The sequence below is a fragment of the Mytilus trossulus genome, chromosome 2 (assembly GCF_036588685.1).
Source record: "Mytilus trossulus isolate FHL-02 chromosome 2, PNRI_Mtr1.1.1.hap1, whole genome shotgun sequence".
Taxonomy (NCBI): Eukaryota; Metazoa; Mollusca; class Bivalvia; order Mytilida; family Mytilidae; genus Mytilus; species Mytilus trossulus.
The window spans coordinates 82,630,045-82,651,206 of record NC_086374.1 but is presented as its reverse complement, the minus strand read 5'-3'; the positions used below and the strand labels follow the sequence as shown (position 1 = coordinate 82,651,206).

The 21,162-nt window shown below is 32.1% G+C and overlaps 1 protein-coding gene across 1 annotated transcript in view; it reads right to left on the bottom strand.

The window, feature by feature from the left end:
- The window catches only part of LOC134708150 (glycosaminoglycan xylosylkinase-like), a 63,939-nt gene extending 44,566 nt beyond the window's left edge, over positions 1 to 19,373 (bottom strand). The window contains exons 1-2 of the mRNA XM_063568472.1: positions 19,231 to 19,373; positions 14,336 to 14,677 (exon numbers count right to left, since the gene is read on the bottom strand). Coding sequence (XP_063424542.1) covers positions 14,336 to 14,606 — 271 coding nt within the window. The 5' untranslated portion in view covers positions 14,607 to 14,677; positions 19,231 to 19,373. The remainder of the gene's footprint in view (positions 1 to 14,335; positions 14,678 to 19,230) is intronic.
- Positions 19,374 to 21,162: the final 1,789 nt, after the last annotated feature.

The window sequence follows — 21,162 nt, the reverse complement described above, 5'->3', positions numbered from 1 at the left end:
TTTACCAATAAAAGAAATATGGTTTTTTTTCAGGTCTGTCTGAGGAAGAAACATTCTACACATTATTGTTCTCTTATTTATCTTCTCAGTTTTTATTTACGATTCGAATATAAAATAAAATATCTTTTCCTATCCGTTCTTTTCTCATTATTTCTACATTTCGTCGCGAGTTATATGTTCTAGTAATTTCGTAGATTAGTTTTCTTTTTAAAAGACATGAGTTTCCTATCTTTATTCATATTTGAAAACGTCATGTGAGGGAGGGTAAGAAGGGGTCCTGATCGATCCCAAATGCCGGGCTTAAAAAACAAAATACCGAAATCCCGGACTTTAAATCACGAAATCCCGAGGTCCCCTAATTCGAAAAAGAATTTCCGGTACCCGAAAGTGTTACTCTTGAAATCCCAAGCTTAAAAACACCCGATCCTGGAGTCCCGATAAAGGTCCTATCCCCCCTCTTATATATTCTCAAAACGTGAAATATTACTGTAACAAGAAATACACGAATGAAACAGCTGCTGAAACGTCTATTATTGAAAACTAGTTTTTCGTTTGTAAGATACGATGGTTATTTTTATTGTAATAAAATGTTTGGATTGGAAGAGAATTTGATCGAACATTTAAATGCATTGCTGGTGAAAGCGGGGTCAAGGTTGACACGATAATATCACGTGTGTACATGTGTTTAAAACTTTAGGGGTTTCCTGTTCAATTTCATGGATAAAATCATCAATCGGAACTACTCGGCCGGCTTTTTGTTTGCACGAAGAAATAACTCTTCAATAATTATTGAACTGTATAGCGAGAGTAGTTATGATTGATAAAATTATAAAAGATATTATTAGACTAGCATGTAACTATGTCCAGTGTGTATTCTTTGTAAAAAAAAACACAACGTCATATTCAACTGGCTTAAAATTCTAAGATAAAAAAAATAAATAAAAAAATCGAGATTTTTTTCTCAGTAGAATAGTTTGCAGCAAAAAAAAACTATTTACGAGATTTTTTCTAGGTAAAATAAAATGCAGCAAATTTTCTCAATTATAATATAAAACTTACTGAATAGCGTAAATATGTGTTTACAAAAAAAATCGATATTTTCTTTTGTTCTTGAAGAACAAGACTATGCAGGATAAAAAAATCTTTACGTTTTAAAAATCAGTCACAAACAGTAGAGGGTCACTACTTGATAAGGCAATGGGTATAATTAGTAAAACTCTTTGAAGCCCCCCTTTGAGTGTACAACAAATTAAAGATATCTTTTTGAATGATTTGTGTAGCCTTGAAAAAGACTGTTATGAAAAAGTTTCTGCTGCATCTCTCGTAGTTCTTGACTTGGTTTTCTTAGTGTGGTAGGAGGTGTTCGATCTTCTTGGTGAAACTGGGGTCATCTAACTTGGTTTTGAAGTAACTTATCGATTTACCATAAGACCTTTCAGGAAATATTTTGCGAGGTACATCGGCTGTTGCACGTCCTTCTAATGCTATTACTATTGGGACAGCTTTATATAAATGGTCAATAAAGCGGTTGCAGTACTCAATAGTAAGATCTCTGGTCCAAAACTCTTGTAGAGCTGTCTGAAGGTCATCTTTAGTTTTAAGGTTTTTTTTAGCAAGTCTGTGTTTCAGCATATTCCATACCATTTCAATGGGGTTGATATCGGGAGATTCGGAGGGCCAGCAGTCCCACCACTGAATGCCATTGTCGATCATGAAACTTTTGGCAAGCTTGGAGCGATGTTTTGGGTCGTTGTCTTGTTGAAAACGGTGACCATCTGGATAAACAGATTTGATAAAAGGCAGAAGAGTCTTTTCTAAAATGTTTTCAACGAAAAAATCGGACTTAAGAATCCCGTCGAAAATCAGAAGACGTGTGGTTCCCCTACGACTAATACCTCCCCATACATGCACTTTTAATGGATGCTTCGGTTGTGGAATTGGTGTAGCAGATTCATTTCTTAAACGATAAACAACAACTTTGTTATCATGAAGTTGCACTGTGCATTCGTCGGTGAATACAATGTCATTAAAATTGTCATTATCTAACACAAGTTGTTTACAGAAACCTACGCGTTTGACTTTGTTGACTTCGCGGATCATTTGACAATAACGAGGTGCACTTGCAGTGTAGCCAGCTTCCTTGATTACTCTATGTACTGTGGTACTGAAACAAATGCAGCGTTTGTACTAACAAACGACAAACTGTAGACGTATTTTTAGCGTTTGCATAGTTTGTCAAAGTTTCTGTAAAATTTGCAAACGTATGTTTAAAAGAAATGATCAAAACATGTGCGAGCTTAGCCGTTTGCATCGTTTGTGTTAGAAAGAAATGCATCCTTAATGAGTCTGAATCCGTAACCGTCAAAATAGCATGCTTTACAAAAAGATCAGCCAATTCAAACGTTTTTTTACACAAAGATGCATTACATGTAAATTAAACATTTATTTAAGTATTTTTTTTTTCATATCTATCTTTTTCGTATATCTATCAATTTGGTTACAGAGTTTATGCAAGTAAGTTGTACCGTGTGGTGCGTTTTCAGATTCATTTCTCAACAACTTCCTGTGAACCGAAATATTTCGGCGGGGGTATCAACAGCGGCAAGCTTACAGTTTAACTTGCTTGAATTTTATTTAAGTCATTTTATGAAATAAAATTGAAAATGGAAATGGGGAATGTGTCAAAGAGATAGCAACCCGACCATAGAAAAATTGCAGCAGAAGGTCACCAACAGGTCTTCAATGTAGCGAGAAACTCCCGCACCCGAAGGCGTCCTTCAGCTGGCCCCTAAACAAATATATACTAGTTCAGTGATAATGAACGCCATACTAATTTCCAAATTGTACACAAGAGACTAAAATTAAAATAATACAAGACTAACAAAGACCAGAGGCTCCTGACTTGGGACAGGTGCAAAAATGCGGCGGGGTTAAACATGTTTATGAGATCTCAACCCTCCCCCTATACCTCTAGCCAATGTAGAAAAGTAAACGCACAACAATACGCACATTTAAAATTCAGTTCTAAAGAAGTCCGAGTCTGATGTCAGAAGATTTAACCAGATAAAATAAACAAAATGACATTGTTTTTGCAGAAGATTAATTCAGACATTAACGTACTTTGGCTTCCCATTTGTTCCACTGTGTAGGATAACTTATTTACGCATTACATCATTAATAATTACCAATATTAAAATGCTGAAATGCAAGTTGTAAACTTATTATTTTACTAATTTTCGTTTTGGTTCCGTTCAAATTTGCTGTTATAGCATGTATAGATTCCTTGAATTTCATAACTTAGACTTTAACTTATCTAGTTTCAGTTGTTAAATACTATAGTCAGTAAAGAGCTAAATATTTTGCCTTCCAGCAGAGCCCCAACAATTAAGCATCAGACGTATACGTGATACATTAATCTTATATATATGTAATATCAGCAATGGACTCCTAGACTTTTTCTCTTTTTATAGCCGACTATGCAGTGTGGGCTGTGCTCATTGTTGAAGGCCGTACGGTGACCTACATGTATAGTTGTTAATTTCTGTGGCATATGGTCTCTTATCGAGAGTTTTCTCATTGGCAATCACACCACATCTTTTTTTTAAACGGACTCATTTAGCATTTGTTATATTCTCAACGGTTGAGAAAAACTCCATGGATGACAAGTCAACTGGGGTTTTGAGTTGAACATTTTGATTGTGTATGTTTATTTGGGTTTGAATAGGATTTATATATAGAAGAGAAAATATATGGACAAAAAGTGCACAACAAAGGGCCAAAAAAGTAAATAAAATAGACACCAAGAAAACAAAGAATATAGAATAATGGGGAAAAATATGAAGACTACAGAAAAATTACTTACAACTATAAGACAATATTCAAGACCCTCGTATGTGTTCAAATACAATCTGTATACACTATAGTATATATCTTGCTATAAAGTTCCGTTCTCAATGTTATTTGCTCGAGCATGACTGTCTGATTCTATTTAACTTTTAAATTGATGTCCAGTGGCAAACATTTCTAGAGTCGTGTCATTCAGGAAGTAAATATAAGAAAAAATGAATCTGTTCATGAGCGGGTTGGTAAAAATAGAGCTCCCTACATGTATATATCTTGTTTAAAAAAATATTTATTTTACTCAGCTATCTTCAAGGCACTATCAAAATAATAAATTGAACACGGGTTTGACAGTCAGTAAACTGTCACACAAGAAATAGATTGAATGTTGCATGTACACTAGTCCAATTTGTAATGTTGTCTTTACGTCCTTCCACATTCTTTTTTTTCAAAATCCGGGATCCGCTATCGAATATATTATGGTAGTCTGTCAATGGAGCCAGAGATACATTTAACGACCTTGACTGGCTACACAACCCTTGCACGGTAGATAAATACATCATACACAGATACACTGGCTTGTTAAAGGGACAATAAACCAGAAGTGTAAATTGCCCCAGGTATTTTAAGTATATTGTGTGTAATGTGTCAACAGCCACGTGTTAGTGAATTCAAAGATAATCAAAATGATCTAATTCACGTAGTAATCTACCATGCAGCTACGCATCATCGCAAACAACTAGCTTTGCATTGTAAGATATTTAATTATACCCCCGCTTTGAAAAAAGGGAAGTATACTGTTTAACCTCTGTCTGTCCTTCCGTCAGTCCATCAGTCCGTCAGTCTGTCAGTCAGTCAGTCCGTCCGTCCCATGAATATTTTTCGTCACATTTTTGTCAGAAACTACAATACCATGATTTCTGAAATTTGGTTTCAGGCTTGATATAAGTCAGCTATACCGTGTGACGCGTTTTCAGATTCATCACTCAACAACTTCCTGTTTACCGAACACTTGTTTGATTTTACACATGATAGCCAAGTGGAAAATTTTTCGTCACATTTTTTTCAGGAACTACAATACAAGGATTTCTGAAATTTGGTTTAAGGGTTAATATAAGTCAGCTATACCGTGTGATGCGTTTTCAGATTTATCACTCGAAAACTTCCTGTTTACCGAACACGTGCATATTTTTACACAATTAATATTATCCACTTGCGGCGGGGGTATCATCAGTGAGCAGTAGCTCGCAGTTTCACTTGTTTTATATAAACCAATATCAAATGCAAAAGAAATATTAGAGATGGACATTTCTGATTAACTGGTGAATTAAAAATTCCATAGAAATCTCATTTATCTGGGTTTATTTTTCCAAGTTAGTCAGTATAATAGCTTAGTCGAAGTGTTTGGTCCGAGGTTTTGTCTTAAAATGATTAGCCGTGTAATTTTTTTCTCAAAAAACGAACGGCAAATTGTAATTGAAACAAAAAGAAAATAAAAAAAATAAAAGTTATTACCGGACCATAGGTGATCATAGGTTGATGAATAATCATTTAATTTGTATGACCATTTAGGCACACATGAATATTCAATTTATTAAACGATCGAGGGATACCAGCTATTTCTCCGCGCGTGGCCCTGATGAAGCTCAGAGCATTTCACACAGACGGGCTAAGAATGTAAAGTAGTGAAAATATATAAGTTATTAGCTAGCACACCAGTGGCGGATCCAGAAAATTTCATATGCACTAAATGCATAAGAGGGGGCGGGGCGGCCGCTTCAGTTATTCCCTCTATAATCAACAAATTTTCTTTTCCAGCAAAGGAGGATCTGTGTCCTGCATTCTGTATGAAAATGCTAAAAATTATAGGTATTAAAGTTTTATTCTGCTGGACAAGAGATCACCATCGATTTTTAAATTTAGAGTATCAATTCTCTGCGTGTCGCCATGTCTATGAACACAAAGGACCAAAACCATAGTAGCCTTATGTAGTCGTAATCGCGTGTCGATATCGTGTCAATCGTACGGTTGTTTTGTCCGACTAACTAACTTGAAACGGAAAAGTAGCCTTATGTAGTCGTAATCGCGTGTCGATATCGTGTCAATCGTACGGTTGTTTTGTCCGACTAACTAACTTGAAACGGAAAATGGTGTTTTTTTTTTAAAAGTAACCAAGGTCTGTCGTTTTTAACTGTTTATATGGGAATTGGTAAAAAAGTCATAGTTCAAAGTCATAAATGAGCGTAAATAAGTGTTCCGTGAAAATTGTTTTCGAAAATCTAATTTGTTCATAATTCTTTTATGTAATAAACTTATTTAAATAAATTCGTACCTTCCCTTGTCTGATCACCAGCATGGCTAAAGGTATTACTCCCAAATGTATTGTGAGGTGACACGTTCAGGTATTCAAGCGATTTCCTGTCGGACTTTCAAGTTCATGCATCGCTTCACTTCTAAGGGTATTGATCAGTGTGTACGACCGATAACTTGAAACTTTCCATTTTGAACTATCAGGTGTATAGTACATGTAGTATAAATCTCTGTCTTGCGTGTCTGGTATACTAGTCATTACTAAACGCATAAGCTTGTTTATAAATTACATTTCTGGTGTAAAGAATATTGTTTATAAAAATCTAAATAATTCCCCTCAAAAAAAAGATTTGATAAAATAAAAATCTGTTTTCACATTTTTTAGGGTAAATTTGGGGAAATGAAAGTACTCGTTCTCAAAAGTGAAGGACAGTTTGAAACATACAAGAAATGTTGATTTAACAAAAATATACGCACTAATCGACCATTCTTTTATACGCCTTGATAGAAAGTTAAGGAACTATAGATAGTTGCAATTCAAAATAATATACATTTTTACATTGAACATAAGAAAGAAACATACATTTTGTTTATTTGGGTTAAAAGTTTTGTAAATAAACTAGTCCTCGTATGACAACAGTATGTTATCATGGGATGTCGATTGACGAAGAAGAAGAAGAGAACTTATTTGAATTAAATACAGGTCGATATTTAACTTGCCTTGGGTTCATCGAAGTTATGGACATAGTAAAATCACAGATTTCTATTTCAACAAGATTGTTCTCGAACAAAGGAAGGAGTTCGTCATCACAATTGTTGGCTATAATGTATAATGATGTGAACATGGTTCTGAAAGTACATTATGCCAAATTTCCTGTTCCGACATGCATGTTATATATGCCACTGGACAAACACCAAGTATCCCCAAGGGATGTGAATATTTTGCTGGAAAACTATTGAGTATCAAAGTTTCAAATTAATTTCGGGATTTATTTTCCTTCTTGGTATTCATTTTCAATATTCAATAACAGAAGAAAGAATAAACAGTTTGTCCGCTAAATAGGGGTATTCTTGTTATAGTTATATTAAAAAATAGGGATATATGACATTAAATTGGTTCTGTCTTTTTTTTATACATCGTTAAAAAGATGTGTGTTTAAGGTGAACGACACAAGAACCCTGTAATACTAGTACGAGAGTATAGCATGTAAACATTCCTTCTCAATAATATGGTTGTATTGGAAATATTTTCATACAGATTGACAACTCATGGTCCGATATACATGTAATATTTGCCACATGACGCCCATAGTTCTTTCTACCATCATCATCTTATTCTTTGATATTGCTGTAAACATCGATGGTTCACACCAAAACAAAATGGGAGTAATGTACCTTCTGATAGCTTGTCCGTGTTATACACTTGTGAAACTTAATATATAGACGAAATTTCGGTATTGAAATGAATCTACATCTCACAAACAGGATTTTCAAATAACGATTTTGAGCAATCGTTGTAGGTTCATGAATATTCATATGGTGCTTTTCTTTAGCGCCAATTGGAAAAAAACGTATCTTTAAATAAAGTTTGCATTATTAAACATATTCCTCAGAAATCAGTTATCATAAAACCATACAAGTTATGATAAACCTTGATAAAACACAGTTCTGTTATCATAAAACATAAAAGAATGCACTATGTAAATTGGAGTAAAATTATGAGACAGTTCTAAGCACTGTACATGTACTATAGTAAAGTTGTAAGTCTGTTCTGTCACAAAACTTGTAAGCGATGGTCCATGCAGTTATATTCATGTCTGGAAATGTCCCTGGCTGTTTATCCAAAAGATATAGTCTGGTTTTTTTTCTGTTTCCCATCGTTTTTTGAGAAATGCATTTAAGAGTGAATCGTTAACTGGGTAAAGACCAGTGGCAAATATCTCTGTGTATGTTCTGTCGATTTGGGAAGATATTTTCTAATTCATTTGAAAATATCTATATGTGTTTGCAATGTTCAATGCTTGGACTTTGAAAAGGCGCAAATAAAGCTAACTAAATATTATTTTGTTAAAAGAGGTAATACAACAAATTTAATTTTTGAAACAATTAAATAATTTTGTAAACATCGCGTGTGAGGGTTTACACGGAGTTAAAAGAAAAGACAACAGGGCAAATCTGATAAAAAAAAAATCCCGAAAATTAAACTTAAGAACAGTAATTGAAACCCCCTCCTCAAACAAATGTACCTCATGACCTGTATTATGCTGAGGTACAATTTTTTTGGTGAAAAAAATATAGAATGCTGGAAGTGTTTCGATGTGCTATTGGAAAATCCTTTGAAAAAAATGGGTAGGGTTCACCTGGCCACGGCTTAGGTAGCACTTCACAGAAAATATAGTTGCAATTGAGCCACAGAATGTTGAATGACCTTCCAACCCTGGCCTTCTAATACGTTAGGCCAACTGTTAGTGTCATACATGCAAAACTACAGACCTATCTACGGAGTGCTACCATACTCACATGCTACCGATACTAGTATGCTGAAGAAGTAATGAAATTAATAGAACCAGAGCCGGATTTAGTGGGGAATGGCGTTGATAGGAGTTTTTAATAGTCTTGATTTGATTGATTGATATACATGGAAGTTTTACACTGACACAATGACTGGCTATACAACACATAGAAGTTTTTGACGACATTGACTGCCTAAACAGCCCTTTGAGTTTCTCAGTCGGCTATAAAGGGGGAATGACACGGTGTCCGCCCCTTTTGTTGAAAAATAAATATTGATTATGTAGGGAATCACTTGAGAATGATTGGAGCTGGTCCTCTCATGACATTATCAGTTAGTCTCCCCTCTCCTTATATATAAAAAAAAATCTGGATCTGCCACTGAGAACAAGTTTAATAAATTAAAAAAAAGAATGTGTCACTAGTATACACGGATGCCCAATCCGCACTATCATTTTCTATGTTTAACAGACCAGGGACTAGAAAGTCCCTGAGTGGACTGACGGAATGAGGTAATTCTAATTTGGCATTAAATTTAGAAAGATCATATCATTGAGAACATGTGTACTAAGTTTAAAATTGATTGAATATCAACTTCATCAAACACTACCTCGACCAAAAACTTCAACCTGACGCGGGACAGACGGACGAACGAACAAACGAACAGACAGACAAGAAACAATGCTGAGAATGGAACATCCTAAGTATATATTTTTAATCTTTATTTCAAAATTACACCCATAAGGGTCAAGCAATATAAACAAAGGCTCCGTGTTGAAGGCCGTACTTTAACCTATAATGGTTTAATTTTTAAATTGTTATTTGGATGGAGAGTTGTCTCATTGGCACTCACACCACATCTTCCTATATCTATTTGTAAATACAATGTAATATAAGGTAATCTTATACACTCCCAGTCCTGAAACACAAACAAAATTAAAAGTCATCTGATTGCAATCTTATTCCTATTAATACTGATGAAGTCGCTTTATCATTGATTTATAAGATACAAGTTGTGACCTTCGAAATTGTTTTATATTATTTTATTTGTATATTTTCCTATAGACTTTTAAGGTACCTCCGTTGTCTTTAAAAAAATCCCTTCCATAATATCCAAAACTTCATCGTTGATTTGAAAAAAAAAATGATTTTAGATTTTCGATTATCAATTGAAATGAACCTACTAGAGCCTCAACTTCCAAGCGCACGATAATGTCAATCATTACACATCACTTTAACCCTGAATTGACATTCCACAATCGGTCAGTATATAACATCACCTGTGTTTATAGTTACAGGGTATTTCCCGCCGTTGGAAAATCCCGTGCAGTCGACACAATTGATTTTTAACATTCTCTATCATGAGCGAGGTCAAGTTTTAGATCAAGTTAATTACATATATTTTTAACGTTAATTATTTAATTATTAAAAAAAAACGTATCATCATTTCTTTTCTTTTCTTTTTTTTTGCTAGTATAGTAAATAAATCTCAGTCCCGGAATGTAGATACACTTAAAATTAGACCTGGAAGTGTCTTCTTATAAAAGGAGAAACTGTCTTTCACATTAAAATTTAAAAGAATATTATCGCTCAGGCATATTTTAAATTTTGTAATAAGATGATTGATTGTTGGTTGTTTAACTTCCAGTGGCAAATATTCCATAAATGTCAGGACGAACTTAGTTTTAAGATCGAACTCTCAAAAATAATTGAAAAACAGTAATGATGACAGAAGAACTTTAATACGTGTGAAATAACCATCCAATCTTTTAAATATAACTTATTTATATTTCAAAAAGTAACAGATTAGTTTACAAGACGTGCATTGACGTACTTTCATATCTTTAAAATGGAACTTCTTTGTCTAAAAGACAACCCACGAGTTGTCGAAATCCAGTTGCATGCATACTATATACTTACATATGCACATTATGCATCGACGATCGTTGTATTACGTTACATACTGCTATACCAATTGACCCCTGATATCAACTAAGGTTAGAACTTTCTATAGGCCGTTCATTTTATTTTTGTTCCAATAAACGGTTCTTGAATCAATTATAATTTCTGAAGTATTTCCGATGAAAGCATTATTCTCAAATCGTCTTACACAATGATAAAATTGTATTTATACCACAATTGAAAAGTAATTTAATAAAACAAATGACAGATGAACTGATTAATTATAAAGATGAATGTATGTCCATATGCTCATATATATACACATTCGGACTAAAATTCGCAACTTGTCATTATCTCATCGTAGCATATTGTTAATGTTGCTAATATATGCCTTCAACCCCAAGAGGTATAAATGTGCATTTCATTCTGAAAGATTAACGGATCAGCAGGTGATCAAGATCGTTTTAAAAATTCCTATTTGCCAATGAAGTTTAAATGATCTTCTGCCTCAGACATACACATGTATTTTTCAATCATAAAAGTAAACCTTTAACCCCGAGAAATATATAATCTGTTTCTCTCTAAATTTACAGAAACATTATGTGATAAATTTTTGAAAATTCCGTATATCTCAATCGATTAATGATAGTTCTGTAAACTTCTACATATATTACAATCTGTACCTCCAACCGTCCCTCACACTTAACGGATAATACAACGATCAATTAATGATTGAACGTCGCTCACGCATAACGGATTATACAACAGACCTTTTAATAACCGTCGCTCACGCATCACTGGTTCTATCAATGACTCAATACACACCCGTTTTATCGGACAAACGGATAATTCCCTGAGACACGGAAAATCTCCGGAGAACCGCAAAATATTCTGTAAAACGGAAAATCTACGATGAACCTCTATTTATTATCCGTTCCGCGGAGATTGGCCAAAAAACACCGAATATTTTACAAAAATCGCGGTGATTTTCCAAATAGGTCTGCCAGTGTATGGGTCAATATTTTTTCTCGCCACCTCTTTTGCCAAAACAATATGTTTTTCATCACTATATTATTTTTTTCACCAAGTAACATAAGTATCTTTTTCCTTTTAAATTTTCCCTTTTTTCCATTATACTTACTTTTAATAAACATGATAAAGAAGAAGATATAAGTCCCGAAATATAACAAAATTATTGGACATGTTTTGACCATATCATACCAGAACGATGTACAGTTCTTTTGGGAAAGTTTCTTCAAAAGAAAAATATTTGCCCTTTTGTACTAAGAAGTGGTTTTTACAACAAAACAAAAGCTTTTGAGGGCCTCAGGGAAGATTAGTTTATTGCAATTAACTGAGTTTACCCTCTTTAAATAAAGAATTTATTATATTATTATTATTATTTATCACATGAAATTGATCCCTTATTTAAGATGTAGTCATTACATTGAAGGGTTACACTCATTCAAGGGGTTGTTCCCAACTTTAAAGTACTATCTCAAATCAATTATCTACCGGTATATCAAAGTCATATGATAAAGTTTTAAATCGGAGATTTTTCTTGCTTTTGAACATTTTTCGTCATAACAACAGTTTTCTTTTCTGGACTAGGGGAGAGGAGAAGTCAAAAGTTTGCTTCGAACACGTGCGTTGGAAAGTGGTTAATAAATCCTTTATGTGACATGTGACAGACGCCATGTAACCATATCATTTTGACTAATTACAACATGAACAATACAATCAGACCACCAGTGGAAACCCTGGTTATTACATAATATGTACTATAGGTATAGCTTATTATGTCTGTGTCATTTTGGCCTCTTGTGGATAGTTGTCTCATTGGCAATCATACCACATCTTCTTTTTTTTATATAGCTTATACATGTAATGCTTGATTGAAATAATTTATACTTCAGCAGTTATTAAAATAAAATAAAGGCTTGTGAACCATTATCTCAATTATAGAGATTACAATGTCCCCAAAAAAATCATGGAGCCACAGGAATAAATTGTCTATTCAAGTTAATTTATATTATTACTTCAAGGCAAATTACAGAAGTACAATAAGAAGCTGACATTTCAGAACAGCTTCATTCATTATGCAAATTTAATCCTTTCATTTTTGACAGCATTGTAATGCATGTTATTGTTTGTATCTTTTATTGTAATTTCCCAAGTGAATTCTTTATTTGACTTTTATTAAAGGAAAATGTCCAATTTACATTGTAATTACAGATTATGCAAGCCTTGCACGAACAGTCATGAAAAAATACAACATAAATCAGAAAATTTGTATTCAGAAATAAGTGATTAAAGATAGTTATAGTGTATGCCATGTAAAAACTACAGGCTCTAAGAACCATTGTCGTTTAACCTTGGTCTTTGAGTAATAGACACTAGAAGACTAGAATATTATTCACAACTATAATCACATTTTTTTCCTTACATTCAAGATCAATTTTTCTCTTTACTGTTTATTCCCTCCATCTTTTTTAATTTTAAGGACGTCATCAAGAGTTGGTCGACCATTATAGAATAACTGTTTCACAGATGATATATGATATGTTCCTTATGTTGTAAATACAATCCCCTTCCCTTTTCACAAATGTGACCTAATGAATTAGACCATCTTTGTTATAACATGAGCAGCACGACTTATTGTAGATACATGTATTGTCTTGCTGATTTTTTTCTGCCATTTAACTTTCTATCTATTACATTGTTTCTAAATAATAGGTCAAAACATAAAAAGTCATTCTTGTACTTAAAATTCTTCATTAACCTGTAATAAATCCTATTGGAAGTTAACTGGCAATTTCTGAAACATTGATTTATTGATACATGTAGATCTTGTCTTGAAGACATTTTTTTCGAATTATTACCTATCTTTTATAGTTTTCAATATAATAGTGAAAAACTTGAACATTGATAAAACTTGTCAGGAAAGGGCAATTACTCCTATAAATGGAATCTGACAGTTTTGGTCATTTTGTTTTTTCTTTTGATCGTAAAAATGCTTGTCCAATTTAAATAATTTCATGAATACTTGACAAATTAATTGATGACTGAAAAAAAAATTCAATCTAAATACAGCTCTTAATTTGGATTGTGATTAAATATTTGACACAGCAAAGGTTTCAGACGCAGACATGACAGATGGAATGTGGTCAGGTCTAAGAACTTTAAATTTTAAAATTAGACATTAACATTTTCTAGTTAATATCAAATATCTAATTAAATACATGGTTAGATTTAGCATATCAAAGAACCCTAAAAATTCATTTTGGTGAAATCAATTAAAGTTTAAATTTGACCCTTTGAATCTCAATGTGGACCAATTTGATAACTGGTCCAAGTCCAAAATCTAAATACATGATTAGATTCATCATATCAAAAACTCCATATATTCAGTTTTGGTAGAAATCAAACTTAAGTTTAATTTTGGACCTTGTGGTGCAATTTCATAAAACAATGAAGATTTCCTTTATTCTTCCATTTAACAAAAAAAAAATCATCCAGGAAAAAAATATTTCAACAGCTATCAAAAATGCTGATACATCATGTACATGTAGCTTTGAAACATATTTTATATTTTACTTTTCTTTTAAACATAAAACACAGAAGAGTTATCTCTCTTTTTCCAGGTTTTTAACCATCTGAATTTGAATACTTTTGGGAATTTGGCTTCATCACTTGAACCAGATAGTTTAGCCATTGATACTGTTTATTACAAAAAAATATCTTAATAAAAACAAATGTCAAAATGTATTACCTAGTTTTGGAGCATTTTCAGGAATAATCTCTCTAGGTTTAACCCAATCAGCTGCAATCTTCCATGGATCATCATCAGCTTGACAATATTCTGATCTTAACATGTATTTCTCCTCCAAAATCTTCACCAGTTGTCTCCCTTCCCTAGACGCTGAAGAAGGTAATGGGTTATCTCCCCATACATCTTCATCTTCAGGTTGTAAGATTTTAAATGAAACAAAAAAGATGAAGAAAATATTGAACAAAACTATAATTTTCCATTTTAACTTCATATCCTGTATACTGCTGTTCAATAAATCCTATGCATGAGCTTCTTTTGATCATTGCTGTAACTTGCATCAACCTATAAAAAAAAAATTTAAAACTCATATTACCTAAAATGTTCAAAGCACCATATGGTTCTCAATACGTGTAAAGGCCAATTAAATTTTAAACAAAACATTTTTTTCCCTTTCAGGGCAGCAGGTGTCTTTAATTTCCACCTTGACATATATACATTGTACATGTATTTTGAAGAGTTATGTATAATGTAATGTCATCATTTTTTGTTACAAAAAAATTAAAGAATTTGCTTTTGTGGACAATTTACATGATTTAGAACAAGAGCAAGAGTTGCAGTGTTTTCATAAATAAAAGAGAGGTGGGTCCTGACTGCCCTAAGAGGGAGGCCTGCTCCAGTCATGCGTCAGTGATTCCATATATATCATTATCAACCATTTTTTCTCTCAAAAGGGGAAAGACTGTACATGCATATTGTGATAAACTGTATGTTGATGTCAATTGGTTCAATCAGGTTTATGTTAAAAAAAACCTGTTAACCCTTTCCTCCATAGTGACGCCTCTGTAGTACCTCAGTTGAAACGCTTTGACTACAAAGTGTCATAAGTAGACTAAACAAAATTTGTATCCAATATGAAAAGGAATGTCATAGGAATATCCAACTTAAATTTATTTGATGAAATATTGTTTTTCACAATGCATTAATACTTGAAAGCATATTTTCAGAATTTTATTGAAAAAACCTATGCAAATCAAGAATGCAAAAAAAATAATTCAATGGAGAAATGTTTAAATAATGTATATAGTTTTTTTAATTCTTATATCATTGTTTTAAACTAGAACTTTCCACAGGATACATGTATATCTTCTTATATATGTATACCAATTTTTAAATTTTATTATTTATAATCAAAATAAGATCATGAAGCTATTATTCTGTACATTATTACTACAAATGTCATTTTCATACAAACATTGTACATGTATATGTCCTACATACATTCTACATGTACAGTACATGTACATGTCATAGTGTTTTAACAGGGTATCAATTAACTGCTGTAGTTGAAATATTAGGCTGTTAGTTTTCTAATTTGAATTGTTTTTACACTTGTCATTGTACGTAGGGCCTTTTAAGGCTAGCTACAATGTGTGTGATGAAGGTTTTGCTCATTGTTGAAGGCCATACTGAGTGACCTTGTACATATATTGTTGCTAAATTTGATGTCATTTGGTCTATGCTGTAGAGTTGTCTCATTTGGAAATCATATCACATCCTCATATATTTATAGACAATAGACAATATTTTATTCGCACAAACACATTTAAATTAAACGGTTATGACATACAAAATTAAGACAATAAACTTACAATAGTTAAATTGATTACAATTATATTAGAGTGACAGTGGTATTCACAGCAAAGAAGAAAAAAGGCTATAAATATCAACAGTTAACACATCATTAATGTTCATGAACAATTGAAAAAAGAACACAGACAAAAATTAGGTTGGCATTGCATATTAAAAGAAATACAAGTTATACAGATTTTCCTAATAAAAGACAATCATTAAAATACTTTATGGTGATTTTTATAATGACTGGTAGACTGCTATTTAAAAGTACAGTCAAATGCTTAAGTGTTATAGTGGACTGCAATTTAATAAAATTGAAATTAAGATTTTTATTAATATTTTGTATATAGGTATCCCTTAATGATGTATAGCATGGACAGAATGAGAAGAAATGGTATTCATCCTCAATTTCTTGTCTGTTACAGGATAAGCAAATGCGTTTACTTCTTTCAATTTTGGTATAACGCCCTCTTTCAATTGCTAGGGAATGTGCATTTATAACACTTATACATGATTTTTCATGTTTTTTGTTAGTTTGACATTAACATTAACACTATATTTGATTATATTGATTCAATACTTAATGAAAATGAGATCAAGGTCAGATGTGAATTTAGTCATGAAAACAAGGTCATGGTCAATATTAATTGAACCCTGTAGGGAAAATGATTGACAATGAACACTTTAACAATATCTTTTCAAACACCATGTACACATTTTTGCTTTATATAGAATACATGTACATATGTACAAATGAACCAGAAACAGACTAAAGACAAAATTTAAGCATTGAAAATGATTGAAAAAAAAGTAGAACAAATAATCATGAAATTTAAGAATGTGAGGTTATTTTTATTGCTACAACCAAGATGTCATACATGTAATTATTTGAATTAAAAACAGACATGAAAATTAGAGAAAGAGTTGAATTTCATATGGCACCCCACCCCTGTAGTCAGTATTGAATAAAATGAAAAGTGTTATGGTGTTTTATTCGTATGATGAGGGTACATGTCATACAGAATTCTGAGCTAATATTAAATTGTAAAGAAACTTCTATTCCATGTGATGACAACGGGTACAAGTCAAATCGGCACCCATAGAAAAAGTCAAATCGGCACCTGGTTAAATCGGCATCTAGTCAAATCGGCACCTATTTAAAGTCAATTCGGCATCCAATAATAATTGATATGATATATGGGACTGGGACTATTATGCTAAGTTAGTAATTTAAATATACTAGCACAATAGTCCCAGATATATATAAATAATTTAAAAAATGTATAAATTCAATCATGATCTAATTTGGGGGTTGGATTTTATCATGCATTACATGTTAAAAAGCATCAAGCAGTAAAAACACAAAAGTTAATCATTTCAAGTTTTCTCAACATTATGTGACTGATGTTTTGATAAATTTTCTTTCCAATTTTAATTAATAACTCAAGTACATAGTGAAAACACAATGTAACACTGGCTTTTGTTTCGCAAAGTTCTGTCATATTTTCACAACTTTATGGTACAATATCTATTAGTGAGAATTAATACAAAAACATTATTAGACCACATAAAGACTTTTTATGGATATATGTGGTATTAGGAGAAAATTAAAATTAGAATTTAAACCATTCAGGTATTCTCATTTTCATTGTGAGGACAAGGATAATAGCACGAAATGTTAGGTTAAAGTATATAAATTTGAATCTAAGGATTGAACTAGAACATTTTTAAAGATAAACTTGTATCACCTGGTGTCAGGAAATGTCACATGTGTGTCAAAAAACTTATCGTCTTGGTACCTGTTTTGACATGGACCAGAAATGACGCACCGATTTAGTTTTCGGTTTTAAATTTCTAAACAAAAGCTGTGACGTCATCAAGATTTACCTTTCATAACATGTTGGTGAAGGTCATCTAACTACAACAAAGATGCCTAAAACTCTGCCCAGAAATGTTATTATTACTTGAAATATTAAAGATAATGCAATTTCAGCCATTTTATTAAGGTCAAAAACATTCTACCCTTCCCTGGATGATTATCAGTCCTACAGCCTCTTTGGCAAATAAAAATATGTAACTGCATGCTTCCCCATTTGGTGTATTTGAAATCACATGACTGTCATGTGACATGGTTTTACATTGAAGCGGGAATCACAGTAGAACAAATGATCGTCGCTTATATAATTTTCTATGGTTTATCGATTTTTTTTCATTCAATGTATGAGGTAAACATTGATAAATGTATTATTGTCATTGGTGTTTTATGAATGCAATTACTTTTTATTTTCAAATATATGGAATATATATATCAGTTTCATAAATTTTGTACAATTTTATGATAAAATTGAAAGAAAAAAAAAATAATTAAAAATTTTGTTCTACTTTCCCCAGGATCATTAAAATGTATGAAAATTTCAAAATTTGTAAATAAAATAGAGTTTGTTGAACAGTGTAACTTTAAAGAATCCAGATTGAAGCACTTTTTCGATTATCAGGTACAAGCAATTAAAGTGTTTTTTACTGGTTTGTTTACAGTGCGTCATACAAAAATGATTTAACATTAAGTTATTTTAAAGTTTATGTTTTGAATTGAGCACTGGCTGGGATCGCAGCCTTATAGCTCATTTTGGATAAGACCAACTGCTGTTGCGTTGTAAATTGGTGGTGGGTACGCCAGGCTGTGTTGATATCCTTTATACCAGTATCTAGGACAATATATTTTAGGCGAAATAATACTGGTTTGTGCACCGATCATATATTCACTGTACAATATTCCTGCACATGCACACAGTTGCTTACAGTATACAGTAATCAGTTGCTTATCCGTGCTACACTACAAAAGTAGTGGTACTCCAGACAGTGGAGGAAAGAATTATAAAGAAGAAATGGTACCCTTCATTTTTTGACAGTCCGTTTGTAATGTTAGCAAACATGATTTTTATTGCTTTTAATGTTTCAAATATCTTCTCTTCGAGAGAAGCTCTACTATGATAGTCGACTTTGGTATATTTTTAACTCGTTATTGATAGGATTTCAAACTCCTGTGATATAACTTGTACAAAAACCCTGAACAAATTATAATTTGTACAAAGTTACATCTTGTTCACAACATATATATTAAAACAAATTTAACATGGGTGCCAAATTGACTAGGTGCCGACCAATAGCCGATTTAACCAGGTGCCGATTTGACTAGAATTCATGACAACTCCCCCTTTTTCCTTCACACTTGATCTGTTTGAACTCCGTCAAAATATTCTTACCCTGGCTAACCATTAGACTGAAGCGTGAAACACAACAAACATCCACTTAGTCAATAGTATTGTATTACAACTCCAAATCAATAAATTTACTCCTCTAAGGCTGGTGAATCAGAAATAATCAGTTTGACAGTAATTCAGGTCAAGTAAAAATAAGAATTCAAAATTACGATTTATAACAAAACGAAACTATCTGATGACTTTTTTCTTTATAAAAGATCGTCGTAAATGAGTTGATATATAAGAAACACGTTTTTATAAAAAATAATCCTCATCATATTTTCCTATTTAAGTTTGAAAACACATTCAGATAGTAAATAAAATTCAATAATGTACCATTGCTCCTCTACTTTCGTTTTGCTATGGAATTTGCTTAATAACTTCACCTAGATACATGATGCTGAAATGATGATAATGGAAAGTGATGTTTTATCAACAGTGCCACCGTTACCTCCTCGATACAGATTTAGAGATTTAGTGTGGGGAGAATATGGAGATCACGACAGGTTTATAAAATATTCTTTTTTTTACAGTAATTAAATCAATTTTCAGATCAGGTAAAAAAAACCTTGTCAATATTTATCTGAATCATTGAATTTTTGTGGGTGTTGTTTTTTTTGTTTACTTTGTTTGCATTGCTCAACTTCAGCTGATTATTTTGTAATGCATGTAAAGACTTTTTACATGCATATGACCTCTTGTTAATATAAGAAATCAGAATGATGTTACTATATAATTGGACCTCATTTTAACCGGAATACTGTAAATTAAAAGTTGAATTATATTTACATTTAATTGATTATTTTGTTTGAATGCTTCACTTAATTTATCATGCTGTTCATTTGGTTTATAAACAGCAGAGTCAATTTATTTAAGGTATTAGTCTTGCAAATAATACAGTGTACTGTTATACAAAATACAATGTTTATTTGTACGAACACATTTTCATTAAATCATAAATGGTTTTATTGCATGGAATACAAACAATTTAACTAATGGTTGTATAATTGAATTTTAGATGACCTTCATATGTGATTATTGATTTTTATTTATGACAACAAAATGAACAAATATTTATGTATTCTTACAAGGTCAATGTTAAAATCATTATACTGTTTATGTACATTAATCTGTACACATACTATTAGGTTTTTTGATTTAACAAGACAAAAAGACAATAATTTATATATAACTGTATATATTCAATGATTTTTGATAACTATTGAAGAAAGGGGGGTAGGACCTTTTTGGGGACGTCGGGATGGGGTGTTTTTAAGCTCGAGATTGATCCTTTTGGGATCCGGCAATTTTTTCTTCAAATTTCTGGATGTCTGGATTTAAATTTGTTTTGATTCAGGATTTCTTGTTTTAAGCCCAGACTAGGTTTCAAGATCAGGACCCCCTTTAATTGTTGTTTGCCTAATTTAAATAGTGTTGTGCTGCTTCTTATCATTTGATATTTAGAAAAGTTACATTTTCCTCCACCTTATTCTTTTCAGGATTAGTTGGGTTTTCTTTTGATAATAGATCCTATTTTGATCACAATATTATATAAAAAAAAAATCTCTGCAATAGTGACCCTCTAACCTACTGTTAACCATGATTGAAAACAAAACAAAAAAGATCAGTAAAGTAATACTGATTGTTTTGTTTTTGTATTTTTTACTGTCCATGAACTGATTTTGTGTCAAGGACAGTTTTCCAATATTCTTTCTGTCCTTTTATATATATTATATTATATATTACAATTTTTTTTTATCACAAAGGAGTAGCAATATATATGATATTGATTAGGTATATAGAAGGGTTATATAGGTGATGTATATTGTTCTCTCTTGTCAGATACAGTCCAGGCTTCTAATTGTATTCTTTACATCTTTTATCCTCCCTATAATTGCTGGCATGATTTCCATCAATTAAATGTCTGTAACATCT